Source organism: Strix aluco, chromosome 10 (assembly GCF_031877795.1).
Source record: "Strix aluco isolate bStrAlu1 chromosome 10, bStrAlu1.hap1, whole genome shotgun sequence".
Taxonomy (NCBI): domain Eukaryota; kingdom Metazoa; phylum Chordata; class Aves; order Strigiformes; family Strigidae; genus Strix; species Strix aluco.
Genome location: NC_133940.1, coordinates 21,978,655 through 22,004,120, shown reverse-complemented (window position 1 = coordinate 22,004,120; position 25,466 = coordinate 21,978,655). Strand labels below are relative to the sequence as shown.

General features: G+C 48.7%; 1 protein-coding gene across 1 annotated transcript in view; it reads right to left on the bottom strand.

The window, feature by feature from the left end:
- PCDH19 (protocadherin 19) overlaps nucleotides 1-25,466 on the bottom strand; it is a 60,511-nt gene that overhangs the window by 20,793 nt on the left and 14,252 nt on the right. Inside the window, exons 3-4 of the mRNA XM_074834779.1 lie at nucleotides 11,817-11,875; nucleotides 8,621-8,790 (exon numbers count right to left, since the gene is read on the bottom strand). Coding sequence (XP_074690880.1) covers nucleotides 8,621-8,790; nucleotides 11,817-11,875 — 229 coding nt within the window. The remainder of the gene's footprint in view (nucleotides 1-8,620; nucleotides 8,791-11,816; nucleotides 11,876-25,466) is intronic.

Below are 25,466 nucleotides of genomic sequence, written 5' to 3'. Positions count from 1 at the left end.
ATATACACCATATTTCAGAGACAAGTGGGCTCCTTCCTCTGCACCCAGGGGAGATGCAGTCCCCTGCCCTCCAGCTCTCTGCAGTACACAAGCGTAATTAAGAGAAATCCATATGATTTATCTTTATCGCACTTACAAAGTTAACTGCACCACTTTTTTTTGGGGGGGGAGATAAAAACAGGCACCTAACTTGTACCACCCCCTCCGGAGACGCCGGTCCGGCACTGTACCCGAGTCACCCCTGCGGTGCCGGGTGCATGATTTGATAGAGCAGGAGGGGATTTAACCTGATGGCACCTTCCTGTGCCCAGAAGGCTGCTCCGAACCTCGCCGTGCCGCACACCCCGCGCCCGCAGAGCCGAGGGTCAGCGCGCTGTTTGTGGCGATTATTCCTTTAATAAAGGGCCCTGTATTTTCCAGCGGCTGCAAAATTGATGCAGGTTGCCATGGTAAGCACACACTTTCCCATTTAGTAGAATAATAGACAGCTTTGTATAATTCACTGATTTCAGATGATTTCTCACCCCAAGAGCAAGTCGCTCAAGTTACATAAGTCACCTGTTGTTTAGTCAATCTGGCAATTTTAATTAGAATAAATTTTTATGATTCCTCTTCGCAACACTTAGAGCTGCTCTGCCACCAGAATGCCAAGATGTCTGTAAATTATACGGGCTCCAATCACATCTTTTTTTTCTGTTTTAATTACAGTAACATTGCAGCATTAATCATGTAAGACTCTGTTAAACAAGTAACAGCCATCCTCCATCATAATTAAAAAGAAAGGCCAAGCAAACAGGAGCTTTGGAGTTTACCATATTTCCTCTGAAAATTGTATTTTAACTTAAGAGTTTCACAAACAGTAGTTTTATTTGGCTCTAATTAGTGTTGTGAAGGAAACACCGAAAGGTTAATAAGAGATGGTTAGTTTGTAATGCAAGTTTCCCGGTGCCAGCCCCAGCAGTTCAGTCTGTTTTCAGAGTCATTAACGATGTAGATTGATTACAGGAGGAGATCGGGAAGTGCTGGCTTGCTGCGTTAGCAGAAGGTTTGGTTTTATTCATATACCTTCCCTACTGTTAAATATGATGGCCATTACCTTGACCATTTTGCTAGTCTTAACTGCTGTGAGACAGAAAGTGTTAATGGTTTCCTTAGAGGTTACTGGAAAAGGAAAAAAAAAAAAGTCCACGTGAGCCTTTTTTTGGCTTGTTTATAAGGGAAAAAGAAGCTGCAAGCTTGACTGAACTGTTTATTTATCTTAGAAATATTTGAAAATCCAAGTATTGTGTAGTGGTTTTGGAAAAGGATGCTTTGGGAGAGCCAGGGTTAGCACCGCCCCGTCCTTCAGCTGAACCCTGACAAAGATCTTCTCCACGAACCTTCTGCTTGGGCTGGAGTTTAGGAGCAGTTAACAAAACCAAGCACAAACAGAAGCTGAAACTCTCTAATCAGAAATATCGCTTCTTCATATCTCCTATATATTGCTCTCCAGTCACCCAGCAAAAATATGGGTAAGCAATAACTAAATTTGACAAAATCTCATTAAAAAGTACAACAAAATACTAGAAATTCTCCAACTTTCTGGGTTGATCATTCATCCATTACAAACCTACACAATGGGGCACAGATCCAAGTTTTAATTCTCCTCTCAAAGTTGCCAAACTGTTCACATCTGGTGAGTGTTTTCTGTGCTTAGATGGAAAGGACTTGAGGTTCTAAAGGTTGTAACTCCTGTGACCCTGGACTGAGTAACTTCAGTGATGGAGTCACTGCAAGAATTATCTTTGATGGAAGGAACCTGAAAATGGAAGAAAGAGTGCCAGGAATGTGGGATATATGATAATGCTTCTTATGCAATCAAAGGAGGTTACACATCTGGTTTTTATTTAGTTCTGCTGTTGCAGGAAGGGACTGGCTTTCATTTATTGCTATGGATATGACTTCAGTGTCACCCCTGCCCCACCATCAGTTTCCAGCAAGGACTTCTTCAAGCTGTGCTCAATGCCACAGAGCTACAAACCTAAGGAAGAAGCAACACGACGGATCTGTCCGTGCCAGCCAGAGTGTCCGTGCGTGGATTAAACCTCCTCAAGTGACCGCTGCCCTGCTCTGCTGCGACGCAACGCAACACGGCGGTGAGGGCAGCTGAGCCCATCGGTGGGGCAGCCTGACCCACTGCCCAACTCTGCCTGTCCAGACCACCCACCGAAGATGGAGCTAAGCACCACGAACCTGGCAACGATAAGTGTCATCCTGAAGAGAGACTTGTTAATCTGAGTGCTTGACAGCTTTTTTTCCAGTTACATTCACTGGTCTAATAAAAGCTCTTACATCCCCCTGCGAGCCCGGCTGGGCAACATCAGCAGGAGCGGGTGCTTGGGGAGGATGGAGAGAGCATTGTACAAAAAAGCATCACTAACCACCAAGCAGCCATCCACAAACTGACTTAGATGCTCAATATGTAATCATTTAAAAGAATAGGAATCATAAGACAATCAACTCCTCTTTCCAAAGCCCAGCTTACCCACTCGTCATAAAAATCCTTCTCTGGGGTTTCAAAGTACTGTGAGAAGCTGACTGCTCCCTCCAGGCTGGCCACTGCAGGAGCACCACTGAGCTCACTGAGGCTGCTTTACTGAGCGATCCATGCAATAATACAGAAATCAGAAGAGCTGTAATAATTGACATTGCCCTGTAAAGAAAGCTTACAGCGTTTATCCATCTTAAGGGATGTGCTGTCACTCACATATGAATGTTATACTTTATGTCTTGTGCTGCATATATGAATACAAGAAAGTAGGTATTTTTATTAATTTGTAGAAACTTCCAGAGAAATGCAGCTGTATTTCCAGCCTCCAAAGCCCTAGAATATGTCACTTAGGTCTTCACGTACATACAGCTCTAAAGAAAGGCTTTTCTGCAGAGTAAAAGGGAGTTGCAGGTGGAACGACTGCTGGAAATCAGCTTAAAAAATCAACAGTTTCTAATACCTGTGTTTGCCTCCTGTTAATACCATTAGTCATGTTCTCAATTCATGACTGAAATGCACACAGATACTATGGAGATGAGCATAAGAACCAATTGGAATATTCTAGATAAAACCTGATCCCCTAAATGACAATGTATCTGAATAATTTGGGATGCAACCGGCAAGAAAAGTTTCAGTGAATATCATGTGCCCAGCGCTCTTTTACATCCAAGCCTATTCCTATACTGGGCGATAGTATGAAGAAGACTTAACGTAAGCATTTAAATGTAACCCATTTCTATTCAAAGAACCCTTCATCTTGCTGGAGTTTATGAGACTCAGAAACAATTAAACCACCTATGTGAGCAAAGTTACTCAAATGTGGAAATGTATGCAGGATCAGGTCTTTCCAGATGACATTTCACGCCAACCTTTACTGCTGATCTGGCACCAGAAAAATGGAAGTGATGCTTTTAGCAGCAATTCTCTGTAGAGACACATTACTGACATTGCTTAAAAACCCTCTCACTTTGATTTTAAAGCTTTTTCACTATTTTATAGCTGTGGTGACTATTTCTAACACAGGCTTTTTTATGATTTGTGTGTGTTTATTATTTTCGTATTTTCTTTTGGATTCTATTTATATCTTAAACAGCAAATCACTGCTTCATTGCACCAACGATTTTCCTTCTACAACTGATGGCAAAAATAGTGGCCAGCACTGGGAATTAAGATAAGTTTGAAATCTGTTGCTTCTAACATTAAAAACACATATTTGAAATAGTTCCTTTCTGATTTCTATGCTGGCAAGTGCTCCTATGACTTATAGAGTACAAGTATGGCTCTGGCTCAAGGCAAGGTGAAAAAGGTAGCAGAAAACATCTAAGCAGATCTAGGTACCCATATACATTCACACAAAGAAAACACACCAAACCTGCACAAACACTATGTTTGAAAGAGGGCAAAGGGATTTAAAAAAAAAAAAAGTCCCAGAATGAGCAAAACCAAGGGAGGAATAACTACCTGAATCACAAAACAGAGTATCTAGCCTCAAAGATGCTAATTCAGGTCCTGAGGGATCTAATCAACCTCTTTGTTGAAGTAAAGATAAAACTTTTTGACAGCAAATGCTTTCTGATAAAATGGAATTTTCAATTACTCTGCGAAACATCTGGTCCGCGCTGCCATTTCCCAGGAAAAGCACTGCCACACTCTGCAGTGTTGGAAAACATTTCATGCTGAGATTTCCCCACACTGCTGGGAGGAAGGAGTGTCGTGAGCTTCAAACCCCACAGCAAAGCTCCCACGGCTGCTGGCATCACCCACCGCTGTCCACGGAGGCGATGCTGGTGGTGGGTCTCCTGCCCCACACCAACGCGCACTTCACCTCCTTGCTGGAAATCAGGGTTTCTTCCAGTGCTGAATTTTGAGTCAAGGTTACACCAGGACGTGGAGAAAATCCACCCCATATTGCAGGGAAATAGGCTAAGATAGGAAGGGGGACCCCAGGATTTACCACCATCCTCCAACAGACTTCTCCAGCCAACCCAAAACATCACTGAGCTCCAACAGCCACTTGAAAACCTCCCTTTCTCAGACAAAATCTGTTTGGAAGTTCAGCTGAGGATGCCATTAGGAAAGGAGTGCATATAAACTTCTAGCAATGCTTAACACCTCCACAAATAAACAAACAATTAAATGGCAGCGAGGTAATCCTGGAAGGTGGAGCTGTGCGGTGCCCGCCTTCTTCAGCGTCCCATTTGGTATCAATTAGCAGGGGAAGGAAAACAATTCTGGGTGATAATGAACTCCAAATTGGGTACATATTAGAGCAATTAAAGCCATTTTTTCAACTGATTAATTTATAATCAATAATTAAGATCCTGAGGGAAAGAGGGACTGGGCAGAAGTCCTACTCCAAAAATAAGCAATGTGGCTGAGCTTCAGGCTAAAGCTCACCACTAAAGCTCAACACCCTCCACACTATGGTTTGCCATTTTCCTGGAAATCTAGGTCATTTCCAAAGCAAGAGAAAAGGCTCCTGCCAGCAGGACATGCAACTAGTTTCACTCCCACCCAGGAGCAACACCAGGGCAGTGAAGGGGTAGAGAGTCCAGAGGCTACCTGAGCATCTGCAGCAGGTCCCTGGGGCTCCCATGGCCATGTACTCACCACCAGTGCCAGGCTCACACACTGGTTTAAGAACACTAAAGGAGCTTGGGCCCATCCATGCCTACCCCATGGCTACCTCTTTCTGCAGGAAATACAGCACCTCAGTATGCAAAGGCTAGCCAGACAGGTCCACCCTAACCCTCCAGTGCCACCACAGAGGGATTGGCCTCTACCCCCAAGCTGCAAGGATTTATGCCAGCCAGCGTCTTGCCTCAGCAGATCCAGGATTACCCACCAAGCAGATAAAGACTCCTGAATTATCTGGATGAAGTCTGAGAGTTGGTCAATCATGAAGGACTTGTGGTGGTACAAGCCAAGGTCCAAGCCCATCAGAGCCTGGTCATGGGGGCCCCTTGCTGGGCTCCCAGGCAGATCATTAGCATCACAGAATCACAGAATCATCAAGGTTGGAAAAGACCTTGAAGATCATCTATTCCAACCATGAACCTCACACTGACAGTTCCCAACTACACCATATCCCTAAGTGCTGTGTCAACCCGACTCTTAAACCCCTCCAGGGATAGGAACTCCACCACCTCCCTGGGCAGCCCATTCCAACGCCTAACAACCCGTTCTGTAAAGAAATGCTTCCTAATATCCAGTCTAAACTTTCCCTGGCACAACTTGAGGCCATTCCCTCTTGTCCTATCACTTGTTACTTGGTTAAAGAGACTCATCCTCAGCTCTCTGCAACCTTCTTTCAGGTCTCCCCTCAGCCTCCTCTTCTCCAGACTAAACAATCCCAGTTCCCTCAGCCGCTCCTCGTACAACATGTGCTCCAGACCCTTCACCAGATTCGTTGCCCTTCTCTGGACACGCTCGAGTCATTCAATGTCTTTTCTGTAGTGAGGGGCCCAAAACTGAACACAGGAATCGAGGTGTGGCCTCACCAGTGCCGAGTACAGGGGCAAGATCCCTTCCCTGTCCCTGCTGGCCACGCTATTTCTGATGCAAGCCAGGATGCCACTGGCCTTCTTGGCCACCTGGGCACCCTGCTGGCTCATGTTCAGCCGGCTGTCAATCAACACCCCCAGGTCCCTCTCTGACTGGCAGCTCTCCAGCCACTCCTCCCCAAGCCTGTAGCACTGCTGGGGGTTGTTGTGGCATCCACAAGCAACCTCTGAAGACTTGTCTAACGTATCTCTCTGGGGTTGCATGAGACGCAGTTCAGGCAGGGATGGAGAGCAAAGGCAAAGCACAGGGACATGAGCAGCCAGGCTGCCCTCTGGCCATGGGCCGTGTGCTCAGGATGGTGGTCAGCCCACAGGTCCTGCACGTCCTTGGCACTGAACTTGTGTTTCCTCCCTGCCCTGTCTGACCCGAAATTGGGAAAAAATTACCATGCCAAAGCCATCGCTTTAATCATGCTGGAACTGCTGTTATCACCATCATCTCAGCATCTTGATTTTCCTGATTATTTTCTGCACTCCCTGCTCAACAAATCAGCTCAGAAAGTATTCTCTTTAACCTTTTTTTTAGCTTCTGTGACAGTAACTGCTAACCTCCCTGCCTGCACTGCTCCTCTCATTGCTCCACGAACATCCCGTTAACCTCACAGGCAAGTTCCCCCTGCTCCTCCACACAAGACAGCGGGGGTCCCACAGGACAGGAAAGCAGGAAAGCTGGTCCCCTCCACACACCTGCCTGCCTGCCTGCCTGCCTGCAGGCCCGGCTGGATGGCAATGCAGCGCTGGCATGCCGGTTTCCTCCCAAAAATAAACCAGAGCCAAGTGCACCAACCCCCTGGCCATCATGGGACTGGGAACCAGACACACAGGTTGCCTTTCAAAGTTGCCTTCTGGAAATACTCCTGATTTTTGAGGGGTATTTTACATGCAATGAGGAGTTCATGTTACAGTGGATTGGACTGTATTTATTTCCATCTGACTCCTCTGACAAGCTCTGCCTCCAACTCATCCTCTTTAACTTATTTGCATTGTTATCTGGTGCACAACAGAGCCAGCACGCAGACTTATCAGAAATGTAATCTCTGTAAAACCCTATCTGCAGTCCATTGAGATTGGTTTTTTTGACGAAGAAATGTGACAAAAAATTAACAGATGTTGCTCAGACCATTCAATGGGACGGGAATCAATTATGAACATTTTTGTTCCTACAGTCATCCCTTACTGCAAACGCATCTTAGGAAACCCTCTCCTGATCGAAATGAAAAAGCATTTCTTTGTAATAGAAGAATAATAAATGATAGCTATCAGCCTGCATTCTCTGACACGGCGCCGGTCCGCGGAGAATTAAACTGCCACTGTACAGTTATATAAATGTTTAATTTTTTTCATCTTTGGCCACAGTAGGGTTGTCTGGAAATACATTATCGCTGCGGATGCCATCCCTCTCCAATTAGCATGGCTGGCAGCGTGGAATGGGTAGGTGACCTCCACATTCCCCTCCTCGTGGAGTCTTACAGGGTTAACTACGGCCATTTAACAGACTCTATCGAGAATTAATACAGCGATCAGCTTCTCTCCAGAAAAAAAAAAACATTCGGCGGCGCAGATGGCAAGAACTCTCTCTCCCCCGTTTGACTCTTTTATGACAGCAAAACAAAGGCTTTTAATGATGTTTACCATGAATTGAATTAAACAGCTGAAGACCAGTTCATAATCACAGCATTTGTTTTCATATCCTTAAGTCTTTTAGCAGTGGGGCTTCCAGTTGAGCCTCAGCTACAGCTTATCTCAAGATATAGCCAAGCGCCCCGAGGCTCTCCTGCGCTGGAGCACCAAACTGCATTCAGGCTTCTTAATTGAAAAAGACAGGATGTTTGCATAGGATGTTTGCATCCATCAGACATTAAAAGCGACATTCATGCCCAAGTACAAATGACGGCTTGGGCTCAGCTGAACTCCTCTGACTTCTTTCCTCTAGCTAATACCGGTCTGGTTTCAGAGCAGGACTTCATCCCTGCACATGGGGATGTGTAAGAGTTGAAACCCCACCACCTATTCGGGGGAAAAAATACAAACTTTCACCCACTGGCCTGAGCTAATCCCTCGTGGGATGCCTGACTAATTGCCTACACGCTCTGATGACCTTTTGGAAAAGTTGCCTGGACAGCGCCTGCGCACAAGCTCCGGAGACAGCAAGCAGCAATAGTGGGGAAGGGCTCACTGTCTGTGCTTCGGAGAGGAGCGCCGGCAGGGACCAGCCCCAGGCACGGCGCCGGTAATTCCTGTCCTAATCCCAACTCCACTGCTCGCTCGCTGTCAGGCGGCTGCTCAGCGCCTTGGGTTTTCCACTTGTGAAATAGAGGATAATCCTAACTGCTTGCTTACCTGACAGGCGTGGCGTGAAGATTAATTTCTATCTACCCAGCACTGTGACGATGTACAGTGTTATCCCCAGCGAGCTCTAAGCATCCTTATTGTGCACCCACCCAGGCAGCACCAGAACCACCGGATGGTGCCTGTGTGGGTCAGGGGGGTGGTGGGCAGCCCCCCAGGGCGCACGGCAGTGGCTCACCTTGCTCAGGGCCTTGGGACCCCATGGAGGGGACGCTGGTGTTCAGCACATCATTGATGGCCGTGTCGCAGTAGAGGCCCCGCTGCACGTCATGCTCGCTGTCCGTCTGGTCGCTCTCCTCGTGGCCGCTGTCCTTCAGACTGTTCCCCTCCAAGTCCTTGAACGTGGAGCTGCTGGGGGAGACACAGCCATGACTTACTGAGGGAGACAAGGTGGCACCCAGCACCCTGTGGCATTGCAGTGAGACCTGCAGTGGGGATAAAACTGCCACGGCTCAGCCTCGTGCCCTGCAGGGACGGGGATGTCCCCAGCCATCCCCAGCACCCAGTGGCAGGGCTGGGACTGCTCCCCCAGCACAGAGAGCTGGGATAGGGGCTGCAGGGGTAGGGGGGGCACCCCCTGCTCAGCATCTCTGCACCCCAAAACAGCATCCAGCCTGCACCACCTTGCAGGCTGCTTCTGCCCATGGGTACTGTGTGAGCCTTTGCGTCAGGCTGGTGTGGGTATTGTGGAAGCTGAGAGTGAAGCAGGATTTGAAAATACAATTTTAAGAGTATAGATTAAATGAGCTGTTTCTATAACTAGGCTCCCTGACGTCATATTATCCCATATTGAAGTTACACAGGATCTAAACCCTAACTTTTTAGGTTATAAGCCAAACCCTAATCACTTAAAGTTTGAAAACAAAAGTCTTCCTGGAAATGGGAATTTCTTTTCATGATGACGACACCATTCTTATTTTTAAAAATAACTCAGTGATTCTGGGTCCAAGCTCACGCAGCTCTAAGGAGATCTGATACACAGTCCAACTCCTTGACAACCCCTGCAAGTGCAGCCACTTCTGGGGGGACCTGAGGGTGGAGCTGCTCCCAAATTTCCCCCAAGGGCTGAGCAGCTCCATCATCCCACCAGTACCCAGCTCCTAGGCCAGAGGGATGGAAGAGTTTCGTTTCTGGCTGCATTTGGGATCCTTCTGCTGCTACCCGCTGCCCTCCAAGGGGTGATGGCCCAGGACACCCAGCTGCAGCGAACCGCAGGGACGTCTTGAGATGTGCCTGCCCTGGGTGGCACAGCCATCGGGGCATCCCTGCACCCATCTGCACCCATGGCCCCAAACTTTCTCGCCGGATGATTTGGTGTGATATGTTGGTGGAAGATGTGGCCTGTGCTTCAAAGCCCCAAAGAGCTGGAGATTTTCATTACTTTGAAAAGCCCTTTTGCGTCTCCACGGAAACCAAGCAGACCACCTACCATCTGATGCTTTGCAAAAGCACGCAAGGGGGGAGCTCTGAAATACATATAAATTGGTAAACCTTCAAACATTACCTTTTAAATAAAGATGTCCCTGTTGAAGCCACTGGCTTTGATTCCAGGCGACATCAAAGAATTTTAAGTTAAGAAAGCACTACAAATCTACAATTCATTTGTGTGCGTGTAGATGAGCAAGAGAGGCAGGCAGACAACACAGGAAAAGTACAAATAGATTAATTAAAGTGCTGGATTTGAGGAGATTCACTCACCAAAGATAGAAGAGCTACAACATCTTCATAAAGGCAAAGGATGAAAATGATGCCACAGTATGTTACAGAAAATATTTTTTTTGTTCTTAGATGTCTGCACAGCATTCCTAGTACCCGTTGTACTTAAGATACAAGACAAAGGTAGAAAGCGAGGGGAAACGCTGTCCTACACGGAGCTGCTGTTCATAACGTGCAGGCAACCCGTGTTACAACGCATTTATCTTCCCCGCAGTGAACCAGACCGTAATGCAGCAGCCACACGACATGTTTCCGCGGCTGACACTTCTCTAAAGGATGGGCAGGTCTTGGGGAATCAGCAGCAGCAGCATTTCCCAAACAATACAGCCTCAGAGTAAGCCCTGCTGCGGCAGGCGGGAGCGCTGCTTGCCTTTATCTTAGGTGTGAACGAGGAAAGATTAATAGATTTGGGTTTTTTTCAGTATGCCTGAAGACACTCTGGCGAGGAGCAGCGTGGTGCAGGCAAGCCATCTCTCTCGCAATCGCATTAGCATCGTTAAACATCATGAGCCACGCAGGCAAATATACCTGCCCATCCACTAGCTGAACCCGAGCTGCTTAAACAATGTGCTCGCAGCTCTCTTACTCCTTATATTTTTAAGATGTAAACAAATGGGATCTCAGCCAGGCAGATAATTGGATATTTTTACTGCTCAGATCTGATCTCAACAGTTCGGGGCCGGCTCCTGCTCCCCGTTACACCCCTGCTACCGCAATGGCTTCTGCAGAGTCCCCGGGCGTGACCCCACTGGGCAAGGGCACGGGCATGGGCAGGGCCCCAGCTTGCTCGCCACACACCTCGGCTGGTCCTTGGGGAGAAGGGGGGGAGGCGGGCAAAGAGCTGCCGGCCACCTCCTGCGCCCACATCCTGTGCAGGGAGACGGCCCTCCAGCCCTATGTGGCCGCCTCCTGATGAGTATTGATTGTGCTGTGTCAGTGCCTTTCCCTGCCTCGGAAACAGCCGGGGAGGCAGCGGCAAGCCTGGCCACCTGCCCCACGGGGGGATGCTCACCTCTAGTTTCACATAATCCAGCAGGGTTCAACTGGATAACCCTGCTGTTAACCTCCCCAAGACATTTCCTCGCCACTGCTAAGCTCTGAGGATACCAGGATTTTATCCAAAGGGTTAAATTCCCCCAAGGGTAATTGCCAGGTTGTAACTGAAACTGATGATTTCCTTTTTACCCATGGAAGAAAAAAGCCTAGCAAAGTGCTGTTTTGCCTCTGTATTCAAACTAAAACAGTGAGCACGTATCCAACCAAATTACTTGCCGCCAAACAAATTTTTTTTTTTTCTTTTCCCCCCCCTCACATGGCAGGGAGATCTCACCATCCAAATCTATCATTTTATTCCTGTACATTCAAATAGAAGAAACTCTATGAATTTGAAAGTTGTCAGGGTAACAGCACTCCACCTAACTCACTGCAACTTCCTGGTGCGAAGGAGCCGAAGAGAAGAGAAAAAGACTTGCCTTTATTGCAAACCAAGAGCAATGGGACTTAATAGGAAGTAAATACTGTTTTTAAAATCAAATGATTACTCTTGAAACGTTTTGCATATTAAAAAAAGCAAGTAGTATATAACGCAGTAAGGAAGAACATTAAATAATCAGGATTTGGCTGGGCAAACCCAAGTGCTTTCAAGCGAGCCTACGTACCTTTTTATTAAATGAGCTCTGCTGTTCACGTAGTTGGAATCAAAGGAGTAGTTTTCAGTCTGGAAGGAGGAAAAGAAAAGGTAGACGGTTACAAATCTGATTTCCCCATGACTGGGAACAGCCAGGTTTGCTGGGCCAGGAGAAAAGCCAGCAGCAAACCCCACGGGAGGGAAGGAACATCCCAGCATGGGTCAGACCCCAGCGAGCGGGACGGAGCCAGGCGCAGAAAACTGCAGTCCCTGTTGGTCTTTCCACCGGCTTTCACCAAAAAAAAAAAAGGCTGGCTGGTGACCACAGAACAATTTGCAGAGAAGAAACAATGTGACTACGCTCTGTTACAAAACTAATTGCTTCTAATTCCCTGATGGACTCGGTTCTGTGTGTGTCAATTTGACTGAAAGTTCAAAAGGTATTTTTCTTATTAGTGTATAATTAACATGTTAAAATATTTATTGCATAGATATGTAAATGCCAGCAAGGTAATCCCCTGCTGGAGAATTTAATGCGGGCACTTTTCTTTGTTTTACATCATTTCATTTGCAGAGACAGTGGGCTCTGTTATTAATAAAAAAGCAAACAATGGGTGACATGCTTAAAAGTTGGACGGGAGTGAAAGCAGGGGAGAAAAGCCAATGGATTTGTCACTTGCAAGCAAAACCCACTAACTCGCTCTGCACTTGAAACACCGTCTTTTAATCTCAGATTACATAGCCCTGGATTTCTGGTGCTGGCAGCAGGTAAGGAATCCAAAAAAGCAACCAGAAGGTAGGGAAGAGAGCAGGGTCTTACCACTCAGGAGTCCACGGTGGGAGCTGTGGGGTGGGACGTGGCAGGACATGGTGGGAGCTGCATGGTGGGATGCGGTGGGAGCTGTGCAGGGGGATGCAGTGGCACCTGCATGGTATGATGTGGTGGGAGACGCATGGTTGAGTCACAGTGGAAGCCATGTGCTGGGACATGGTGGGATCTGCATGGCCTGGCCAGGATCTCACCTTGGCTTCAGGGACCCATGAAGATGCAGGTCTCTTTGTACGAGTCAAGCACCCCACTCCATCTGTCCATCCACCCGAAGTCCCCCCAGATCTGCAGGGAACCCACCTGGGCTCCCACCAGCATCACCCCTGGCCCGGGGAATGCTCCTTGCCCCCATCAGGCACCCTGGGCAGCAGAAGGGGCAGACTTTGCTCTGCCCCCCTTCTTCTGGGATGGCTGTAGCATCCTCCCAGGACAGCAGCGGGGACAGCCACCTGCCCCAGCAGCCCCGTCCTGCCTCCTCTCTGCCGCCGCTCCTCCTTGCCCCAGCCCCCCGGCCGCTCTCCTTCCCAAAGAGACGCTCTGGGATACTATGGCCTGTTTTTTATGGCAATTATGAACATGGTAAAAATAAATGCATGCATCTTTAATGTCTCAATAAATAAAGGAAAGCAGAGTCTGCTGCTAACGTAATCACAATGGCAGGATGCAGGGAGTGGGGCCGCTGCAGCAGAGCCGAACGTGAAATCCAATCGTACCCCGGCAGAGGTTACACTGCTCTGCCAAGATAATAAAGCAAAGGCAGCGCTGGTTACGTGTGACCTTTTCTGAAATACAGCACAATATCTAATTTACCAAACAGGAACCTCCCAGAGAGAAACATGCAAGGAGCTGCGAGCTGGGGGAGTTGGCCTAGCACTCAGCACAGCTCGGTTATTACTTTCACATAGTAATTACTGCTGGAGAGTCACGCAGGAGATTTACTGCACAAACTACTGGTCCCTGCAGTTCCTGCATCCTCAGTCCTACAGGACGACTTTGATGGTTAGAGCTTGGGAGCAAATGGACACATGTATTTTTAAAATACACGACACCCAAGACTGTAAATACCACAGAAAATGCCTGATCCTGTGTTTATCCATCAATCCTGGCGCTGCCATCCCAGAGGGAGAGATGCCACCCCACAGCACGTCCCCTTCGGCGGCCCCCCGGGAAAGCGCAGCCCCGCAAATGGGCTCTGAGGGCAGCCAAGAGATGGAGGGCAGGAGAGATCGGAGACAGTTTGGAGCAATCCCTGCTCGGTGGGGAGTCCCCTCCACCACCCTGCGCTGGCAGACGTGGGAACGGCTCCAGCAAGCCCTGAGCCTCAGCTGGCTCTGTCCCCATATCCCGAGCCCTGCTGCCATGCCCAGCAGCAGAGTGAGACCCCCTGCACCCACCACTACCTCCATCAGCTTCATCCCTATGTGTGCGCATCTCAGCCCTGGGAAAACCAGGAGAGGAAAAACAGGGTGGGTGGGAACCAGAGAGCAATTTTCAATATATATAGGTACATCACAGAGCTTTAAAATGCTCAGAGCACTGACACCGCATGGCCCAGGCTTCAGGGGCCAGTACCCAGGGCCATCCGCAGGGAATGCTGGTGCCACTGAAACCCCACCGCTGGCTGAGGAAATGCCTCATGTGCTGCCATCGCGTCTCCTGCCGCAGCCCAGATACAGACCTTGCGCTAAATCCCCCTCTGACCAACATCAACAGGAGCTTTGCTATTGATTTCTGACCAAAAAAGAAGACCAAATCCTGGCTCAACTGAAATCATTCACCAATGAGCAAATTCCTCACGATTTACGTTGATGGACTGGAATAACATCCTTCCCATGCAGAGTCCCCCGTCCACACGTCGCCCCTGCTCGGGATGCTCTGCACCACGTCACTAGTCCACACACAAGCGAGCGGGTTCCTGTGGGGCCAGTCACAATATCCATTCCCAGGCTTCGAATCCCCTGCACCACCAAAAGCAGCACCACTAATGATGATTACTTCCAGATTTTGGACAAAACAAGGGTGAGAAATCTGCTTCCCTGGGCTGGGGGTTTGCATCCTCGGCGAGAGCTGCCTGCCCTGCCCGCACCGGCACAAGGGTGGGTTGCCTGCACTGCCCGCACCAGCATGCTCCCGCCGGTGCACGAGGCAGCCCAGCAGTTTATGAGGCCTCTCCTCAGCCGTGGGATTATTCGTCAAGGTTATCTCCATGCAGGCTAGTGGATCAAAACAGAAAAATAAAAAAGAAATGAGATTTTTCATGGAGAAGGGCTGCTTTATAGCTTGCATTATTCAATCGAAGTTCACTTGATTTAATTCTAGTTCATCCTGCGAAGTGCAATCACTTACAGAGGCAAAAAGACAGGGAAGGAGAGTGTCTCCGGCATGTCAACATTGTAATTGGGAAAGGATCCCCTCCCTCTCTTAATGAGGCCCAAAGAACAAAGTCAAAGCACAAAAAAGAGGGAAAAGGTAAGTCTGACTGGCGCCAATGAAAGTGTGCTCTTCATGAAGTGCATCATCGAGAGCCCAGCCCTCATCTTCTTCATTATTTTGGCAGAAGGAAACAAGCCGTTACTTTCCCACTGATCAGCATCACTCCTGTAGAAATTAAAGGGAAGCCCAGCCTCAAGCCCAGCCTCTCCTTTCCATGTCCAGAGCCAGATATGGCAAGGACCTCCTGAACAGCGCTGCCAATTCTTATCTCCTGCTCATCATAACACAAATAAAGGATGCTCACACTTGTCAGGATCTGACTAGCCCCTCAGCCTCTGCACTATAAATAAACAATACATTCAAGACATCGGGAAGCACCGAACGATACCTAGCATAAAGTCTGTGGTCTCAGCCTGCATTTTTCTTGGAGGAGAGAAACTCTGCTGTCCTCCAGGGTCGGGAGTTGCTTTCCAGATGCAGGCGTGTTGGTGTCAATGCCATCAAAGAGAGAGCCCTGGCTCGGCACACAGCTTACCAGTGCCTAATTTGAAAAATGCTTTTAACTGCTGCCTTAGCAACACAAATATAAATATAACAACAGACACACTCGGAATCAAGCAATCAGCAGGGAAATTTTAAACTTTTTTTCCCCCCCAGTGGTTGCTTTTGGTTGAGGACTGCCAATTGCATTACATTAAAAAAAAAAAAAAAAAAAGATGTACAAACGTCAGTACAACTCTTCTTGACCTGGACATCGGGGGGTTGACTTTCCCGTTAGCAAAAGGTCCGTTAGCAACAGGGCGCTGCTCTAACAACTGCTCACTCTCTGCCTTAGGAACAGAAATAAACCCCGGAGGATCCAAAGGCGGTTTAAGGGGAGTTAACGCAAGTGCCAGAGGAAAGGTCAGTGGGCTGCAGTGACTCTGGGCATGACTAGTGCTATGGACTGATGGAGAAATAGAGGATGCTGGCTGGGGTCGGTCACCAGGGTTGGGGAGACGTGTCCTGGGCCGTGCCAGGAGGCTCAGATCAGCGCAGCCGTGTCCCTGCCAGCCTGGCCGCCTCGGGGCAGATGCCCAGGATCTGGATCTTTCTCACTCTTCCCTCTTCTCGGCTCTTTCAAATGTGGTTTTTTTCAAACCAAACTCTGTGGCAGTGAAATCCAGCTTTCCCCGCTGTGTCCAGATCCGGACTCTTGAAGGAAGGTTTGGCTCCTCGGTCAACACATCAGCCCCCCAGCAAAGTCCATGGTTGTTTGAAACTGGACCCATCTCTCCCGACCCGAAGTGACAGGTATCCGTCCCTCCGCCAGCCTCCGCCTCTGAAGACGACTCTTAAACCATCTCAACGCGGGTTTCTTTGCCCTTCTTCTCACTTCAGGGTGAAAACATTTCTATCTTTCTACAAATTATTGTAAACCTGCTGCAACCTCCTGCCAAAGCATGTAGGGACCCTTCACAAAATCAGCTTCATAAAAATGACACATTTAGCGCCACTTTTTCAGGGTTATCCCTTGAGCCTCTTTTTTTCCCCTAAGTGTCTTGTTAATAAAGCTTGCATGTCACCCTTTATTATTAAAAAACTAAGCGGACCTTTCTCCAAGGCTGCAATGTGCATCTCTCCTTTTGGGTTTCAGAAAATCCTCCTGAAACACGCAATGGCTCCTCATCCTCTGCATCAAGCTGCACATCTTCACCAGGAACACCGGTCTCCTGACCTTCCCTCCATGCTGCAGGCATCGTCGAGGACCACAGAAATGACAAATCGTTCCCAAAAATCCACTGGGCCTCCCCAGTGGGAAGGGCAGGGCTTGTAAGACCACTTTTAGTCCTCCTGTATCCTCGGTCCTGTTCTCCATGGGCCACTCAATCACAGGCTCCAGCATCTGCAATAAAACTGTTGCTGCCTGTTAGATCTCGCCAGCACTTAATTCTTATGATTTGAACTATATTGCAGGTGATATAGAATTCATGCAAATTATATAAAAACCCTCCAGCTGCACTTGGGAAACAGGGAAAATTTCAAAGTAAGGACCAGGTCAAATGAAGTACGCATCAGCAATGAGGGAAAGTCATTATCATTTAGCAAGCTGCTTATTTACCCCATGGGAAATAAATAAGCAGTCAGAGACACTTTCCCACCAGGAGCAGGCGCGGTATGAAACCCCACTAAACATCAAAATCTAGCCCCAAGGCCCCAGGAGGAACAGCCAGGCTCGTCCTGATGCTCTCACACCCAGCAAGGTGGCTGGTCTCTCTTCACACACCGGCGGGAGACTCACCAGATCCAGGGCTGGGAGCAGATCACAAAGGATGTCAGGAGAGATTTTCCTCCATTGTGTGTGATGCCACGTAATTAGCCCCTGCACTGCCGGCTGCTGATGAGGACACCGCTGCCTTGGAGCATCGGTCAGAGGCCAGGACTGGTGGCTGCAGACCAGCCTGGACGAGCAGCACGGTGCTTGACCCACTTGAGGAGCTCTGCTCCTCCTTCCCCACGCTCACCACTGGCTCTGCTCAGGTGCTGATGGCATCTGCAGGTGAGAGCCCTGAGCACCACGGCCACAGTCTGGGAAGATGTAGCAGGAGACAGACCTGTCTTTCCCAGTTCCTCACTCTCCAACATCGGCACCTCCCGGCATGGTGGGTATCAGAGATGTGAGAGCAGCATCAGCCCAAGGCTTTGGGTTAAACGCCCGCACAAACTCTACTCAAATAGCTGCTGGCGCTTCTACCATGGGGGAAAGTCGGCAAATGCTGATGGACAGAGTGGGGTGAGCGATGCCTGCATCACCCCAAGGAGCCCACCACCCTCTCCTCCGACAGCCGAGCTGTGCTGTGGCTCAGAGACCGCCTTCCTCTTTGGAAAGGACCCTCCTGGCCACCGGTCCCCATCAGCAGCTCCAGCCTGCTCCACGGGCACTGGAGCACAAGCCTGGGGAGAGAGGCAGAGGGATGTACCTCTGCTGCGTCAACAGCCCCGGGCAAGACGGAAGGAAAACATGAAGCAATTCCGCTCTTGTTAAGGAGCATTTAAGAGTCAGTCACCTGGAGGAGTTCAATAAAGGTTAAAAGGATCTGACCTCTGGCATCTCCCTTTGCAGCCATCTACCTATACCCCAGCTCACTGCTAAAGCCTATAATACAGGAGATTGCAAACTGTGAACTAGCAACATAGTGTCTCTGAAAAAGTAAGTGCATTTAGCATCTGATATTGATGTTTTATAATTAGATGTAATACAGCAGATCATTTTCCTGCCCTTGATCAATGAAACCAGGGTTGGTTTTGGGGTTGGGCTTTTTTGCAGACACTCTGATTGCTGCCTAAACCAAATGGAGCGGTGCCTCACTCAGTTCAGCAGGAATGAGCAGAGACGAGGATGTGCAAACACAGCATCCATTTAGATTTACTATCCCCGAAATATAAACAGAATATTTATTTCTGACCTTTTAAGCACTAATTCCAAATTTAATGAGGCACAATGAACATTCCTCAGAGCCAGACTCCATGGCTGCTTAACACCACTGACCCTCTAATTATTACTGCCGCTTAAATAAAGGGCATTTGGTTCTGATGGACATTATTAAACACTGAAGGAACTGAGTCCAGCCTCCATTTTCTCTTGATGAAATAAAAAGCATTGCAGAGAAATCACTGGGAGAGTTCATCCTTTAGCATCACCCCGTTCATCAGAGTGAGAAGTATCAAACCAGACTGTATTACGGCACAGGCATGCCCACTAATCCGCGTTGAACTCCTGTTCCCTTCCCAAATAAATACAGGCTTTGTCTTTTTTGTCTGAAAATGGATCGGAGGCAGGAGGAAAGGAGTTGCTGTGATGTGATTTTGAAAAAGGGTATAGGATTAGAAACCCAGATTGAATCCCAAGAGCAGCAACACAGAATGAAGCCATAATTACACTCCTGAAAGCCACAAATAGTGTCACCTGGTTGATTTTGTCAACATAGCAGAAATCTAAAGTATGGTTATGAAGAGCAAAAATGCAATAATAAAAAACCTACCTTACTATAGATGGCACCTATAACGAAAAAGCTCTTTGATGGCTGTGGCACAGGGGTCCCTCCAACAGCACCGCTGGGGCAGGCACCCTCTTGGCACCACACCCTCAAAATCGATCAAAAAAGCAAAATACTGACCCAAAACGGGGGCATGCTTTCTAGGGGAGAGCATACAGATGTCTTCCCTGGACCATGAGTAGCCAGGATGCTGGCGATGCCCCAGCAGCTGCCCAGTGCTCCCCCCGGGGCTGGGGCAGGAGGGATTTTGGGGCAGGGGGGCAATGCCTCCCTCCCATGTGCCCACCAGTGGGCACAGGGCCGAGCTCACCAGCCCCCTGGGGCATAGCCTCCTGTGCAGGGATGCTGCCTCGATACACCGAGGAAAATTCCCTGTGGGGATATAATAGCCAATAAACCTAATAAAAAGGTTTTTTCCCATCACCTATGCCTGGGACTTTCAGATGTGTAATGGATCCATGTACGCGGCTTCCAGCCTGGACTACACCCCTCCCTAAGTAGTGCAAGAAACAATCTGGATCTAATCAGCAGCCCCAAGGTAATGGGCCATGACTTACAGATTTGTTAAAAAACCTTTCAGAACTGTCCTCTCCCTGCCTCCTGCCATTAGGAATGAAAACAAATATAACAGAGGAACCTTTTTTTAAATGTTCCCATCGCTAGGGCTAAATAAAACTCCTTGTCATTCACCTTCTGGAGCGGCAGGTCAGACCGATGCGTTTTGTAGGGAACAGGAGAAATCACAGATTTGTCACTGCAAAAAAAAAAAGAAAAAAAGAAAAACCAAAAATCATTGCAGCTGAGTTAAAAATAGCAAAGGCGTGAGATGCCGCTGCCAGCTCGGCACATCGGAGTGATGGGATGCCGGGGCGGCCGCCCCACCGGCTGCATCCCTGAGCTGCACAAGCCCTGGGGCGGGCGGGGGGCACGAGGGCACACCGAGATAGGGCCGGGCACCGAAATGGGCAGCCAGGCTGCCACAGGGCACCTCGCTCCGCTTCTGCACCCCAGAGGAGATGGGGATACCCCCGAGGCACCCCAGGGCAGTGGGCGAGGGGGTTCGTGGTGGCAGACAGGATTTCCCCGCTTTGTGGCTTAGCGGGGAGAAATTCAGCCAGAGGTACCAAGACTGGTGCCGTGGTAGGCAGCAGCACCGGGAGCAGCCGCAGAGGGGAGGATGGGTGGCACGGGGACCTCGGCCATGCCCTGTGTCTCAGTGCAAACCCCATTTCTTCTGATTTTTGAGCAAGCAGCGAGCACTTCCCATATCACCTGCACAGACAACTTCATCCTACGGCTTCACCGGAGGCCTGATCTGGTCCCGCGTGTGCCCTGGCATGTGGCCGTGCGCATCCACACACGGCTCTGGGGTGAAACCTCCGCACCAGCAGCTCCCACCTGGCTTCAGCTAAAATTCCCCAGCAACAGTGGATAACAAAACTGAGGTGAACACTGCCCCGTGTGCTCATCCTGTTAGCATTTACATTGTTTATCTGTATTTGCACGGGAAGGCTTGCAATTGGGATAGCCTCGGCCAGCTCCCACTCTAAGCCTCGAGGGGATTTTGCTCACAACAAAATTATTTATCAAAACAAGTTTTCCCCTATTTTAATTTTTTTTTCCTACTTGGGCAGGAAAATGCATCTCTCCAGCCCACAAAATTACCCTGCAGCTATGAGACTGACCGCAAACCTGAGCAGGACTGGCCTTCCCCCCTGCTGCCATCGCTGTCCTCAGCGGCCGCAGCACCACATGCAGAGCCTGGGTGGGGAGCGGGATGCAAAGCCTGGCTCGGTTCAGCTCAGCTCCCCTCAAAACCCACTGCCCCCTAAAACGTGCCACAACTGGCTCCAGCATCCTTGGGGACACACCAGAACCCTCCTAAAAGCCCTTTCTCCACTCTGAGCCATGCTGCCAGCTCAGGAGTGCCAGAAAATGGAATAATTTAGCCCAACAGGAGCCTGTTTTCTCCAAGAATAAACTGTAGGGAAATAAATGATAATAAAGTGCTCACCAGATTAGGGGATCTCTGCTCCAGTGCTAACTGGATGCCCCTCTCCATCCCCACACTGCCCTCTCCCCCTGCCCGACAGCCACCCCACATTATTAACAGCCTGGTAAACACAGCCTGTTGGTTATTACAAAGATGCCAAAACCTTACTACTTCTTGTTCCTTCCAGTTAATGTACCATAGCCGAGGATGAATTGCTATTACAAGGAACTAAAAATAAAAATGTTTCAGAGGCCGTAATTGGCTTGTCTTGTTGGGCTTTTTAAGGAGCCAAAGTACCAGTTCCAGGCTATTAGCCCTAAGGTTGTAGGAGAATGGTGTAAAATATTTCTTCATTAAAACCCTACCTTCTCCATAGAGGTGTTTTTCTTTAGGGTTTTTTTCCCCCCTTTCCATCTTCAGGGTTTTTTTTATTCTTTTCTTTTTAAAAGACGTGTGTTATCAAATAAGCTTTAGTTAAAAGAGGGCTTCGAAAGCCCAGAGGTGATATAAATAGACAGGGCTCGGTGCAGCTGGAGAACCAGCCAGAGCCTTCACTCATCTATTCAGGTCATTTTTCTACAAAATTTACGTAATATTCCTCAGTCGCATCTGTAATCTTGGGCCATTTTTAATAAACAGCACCAAATCTTGCAGTCCCTAGGGAGATGTGCCCTGTGCCAGCAAGCACCCAGCCCACCGGCGTGGGACAGGGACCAGCACCATCGCAGGCTGCCATCCCCCTATGAGTCAGTCAGGGGTGCCCAGGGCACTCCCTGGGATGGGGACTCTGGGTTTTTTTTTCCTTTTGAGGCTCTTTGGTGCTACTTGGTTATTAAGAGCTTTAGTTACTACCACTACTCAATATCAGCAAGAACCATGACAAAGCCAAAACCATTTATTCAACCCTTCTTTCAAAAGAAGCAGATGCTCTGCTGAGAGAGAGCACCAGCCATCCTGATGAGGATGGTGACGATGCCCCAGCAAAGCAACAATTTACAGGCAGAACTTTAAAATGGGCTTTAAGTCCTGCCACATGCAGAGCCTGTTCCAACCGATGGGAGCACCTCGGGGCTGCCCTCACCACTCACACAGAGCTGGGCACAGCAAAGGTCCCTCTGCGACTACAGCTCAGAGCAGCATGGCATTAAAATAAATAACAATGATATCAATAATGATGATGACCAATCTCTAGATAACACTACACAGCAGGGGAAGCTCAGCAGAAAAATTACAACAGACCCTTTTACTCTCTGCTTCTGCGCGAGGAGAAGGCTGACACATTCCTCTGTGAAACAACAACCCAATGGGTATTTACTACTTTGATTTTGTGATTTGAAGGTTGCTGCTAGAAGACAACTATTTCTGTTAGGTACAATTGCTATTTTTTGATAGCGTCTAGGCAATACCTTGTTAAAAAGGGCAAAACAACAGTTATTAATTACCCTAATTAACCCAATTCATGAGACACATTTGTGTGGCTGTCATGACAACTGCTTTGACTAACTTGCCAAGAATAGCTTAGCTGTCCATTCAAATAAATCCCTGATAATTACTAGTCTAGTTTACTGGGCTTCTGTGATAATAATAATTAGTGCTACTGTACAAAAGGTCGTGCTAAACAGTTTATGAATGATGCATTTCGCATGGTGATTACATGAGTCATGCAGCATCCAGCAAACGGACGCAGCCACGTTTCCAACGTGGCAAGATGCAATTAGATGGGAGGCTGTGGCTTCTCTGCTTGCGGACAGCATGGCGAGCTGAGAGGGAGTCATTAAGGTCAGAGGAGAAACAACCAAGGAGAAGTTGGGTGAAGCTGGGAGGGCCACTGACCTGCCTCCTTGACAGCCAGGGTGTCCATCTGCCTGTCTGAACAGCCACCACAAGCCAGGAGATGGTACTCCACACCTAAGGAAGGCAGTGGTAGACACCGAAAAGCTTCCAAGCCTGACCTGTCACATGTTGGTATCTCACTTTGCCACCTCATTTCCCTCCCTGTCAATGACAGATAATCATGGGTCACCTCTCTGGTTTTGGCGTACTTCCTCATTATTAGGTTTCAGGATCAACAACAAAAGGGGGGTCAGGTCACCAAAGGCAACGTGAGCTGAGGGTGGACAGCTCCAGCCCTCTCCGTCTCCATCTCTACAGTAAGAAACCCTCCAACCTGCAGTTTGGGTGTCCCCACGACCACCAGCAGCTGCAGCCTGTCCGGCAGTTGCTGGCTGTCCTGCAGGCCCCAGGCATCGCTCAGCCCAGCATCGCTGCTTCCGTGGCTGCTGCGGGCATGAGAAGAAAGGGCTACCTCCCCCAGCACCTTCCTGCGCTCCTGACATGGTTAAGCTTTCATTCACTTTCACAACGGGAAATCCAGGCCCGGCAAATGACATTTTTCCTTTGCTGAGGTTCGTAGGTGAAAACTGATCTGTGGGATTCCCTCTGGCTGCACCTATACAGAGGTGAGAGGGGACAGGACCGCAATGCCCCACCGCCAATGCTGCAAAACCCTGCAAAACCCCGGGGCAGACAGGGCAGCGGGGCAGGGACGGAGGCAGCACGCTCACATTTAATAGAGAGGACAGCTGTCAGCTCCATGGAAATCTATGAAATCACCCCATTTAGAATAAATTCTGATTAAATACCACATATGGTCCTTATTGTCCGTCCCTTGTTACCTATCACAAGAGGCATCTGCATGTAAACAGGGTCTTAATCTGCAAATATTTGTCTGCTACAGCACTCTCCTCCCTCACCCCCACCTGAACTTGCAATTATTCTTATTGATTGACTTTAAGAGAGCACCATGCACATGCCTCGAGCTGCCACGCGCCAAGCAAACAAGGGAACAACGCCGGGCTCCGCTGTAATCATTACCAGGGCGAGCAATTGCCCTGTCACACATGGCAGGTTATGGCTTCAGACTGGAGGCAGCAAGGCCAGACGAACGCTTAAAACGTCGTTACAGTGTGAAAAGCAAGGATGTAGAAATGACACCTCCTTTCTCAACAAATCTGTTCCTGAGCATCTCCCAGCTCTGCAGAGATTTCATCTCATTAAGCCTGAAGAGCCAGCATGGCCCTTGGAGGGGGTACATGGGCTCGCATCCTCTTTGCATGCCAAAATAAGCTCTGATAAGGACGTTTTCAATCTGGGAAAAGATGGATTTGAAGTTCTGAGAAGGATTTCAGTGCTGGAGCCTGAGCCCAGGCTACCTGTGCATCACCTGCAGCCCTGGCCAAAAGTATGTGCTAGAAGACGAGGTGCTTATATTAGACCAACGAGGAGAAATTAGGGAAACCTGATGCTGAGCAGAACCTTCTCCAGTTTTCCCAAGTGAAGTTCGCAGCCTGGTTCAATATGTTAGTGCCTAATGAAGGTTTCCCCCATATTCTGCAGGGTATAATCATTCTCCTCCTAATGAGCGTGTGTTAATGGCATATTAATGCTGACAACAACTAAGTGCAGAGAACAAGAGATGAACATATTCCAAAATTTGTCTTTTTTTTCCAAACAAAGGAATCTGTCATGCAGCTGAGCAAGCCCCAGCCCAGCGGGAGCCTGTGGCTCCCATGGCAATGCTGCCAGCTCTGGTCCACGGGCTCACCATGGGATGCAGAGCCCGTATGGGACCATGGCTTTGGTCTCTCACTAACCCAACCCCTGCAATTAATTGACGTAGAGGGAAGGATCTCAGCCCAAGCACGGTATTTCCCCCCCAAACAGGGGACACAGCCACAGTGGGGGCTGAACAAGAAAGCAGAGGAACCGCTTGCAAACGTCTAGAGAAGTGTTTCACTGGGCAGACAGGTTTGGATGCTGTTTCTAAGCCAACAGCCATGTGGATTTGATTACTAAATGTCACTGAAGCTGGGCCCCTGCCAGAGCATCCAGATGTGAATCTGAATATGAAAAGTCCAGGAGGGAGCAGGTGACGGGAGTTGCAGACGTGGGCACCAAGCCCCCATCCCGGTGCTGGTGTCCCAGCCCATCTGGATTTGAGTTACCAAGTTTATGTAAGCTCGCAGGCACGGAAAAGAACACACATAAAATGGGTGTTTTCCTGTTGTTTCATCTTTGTTTGTGAAGACGGCTCCCAAAACACTGACAGGTCCCCAAAAGTAGCATCAATCTGCCCCACGGGCATGCTGCCCACTGCCAGGTGCTGCAGGGAGGTGCGGAAGCCTAATTCCCTAATGGTCTCACTCCCGTGTGCTCCCACCAGCACATACATTTAGACTTTCAGATCGATAATCAATGCTAGAATCAATAGCAGGGAATTTAGCTACATTATAAAAACAGTAAAATCAGCCAATACTGAGAAATGACTATTGAGTCCTGTGTTTTCTGTACTCACTTAGTCTAATAATGGTGAATGATATTTTCCAAGTA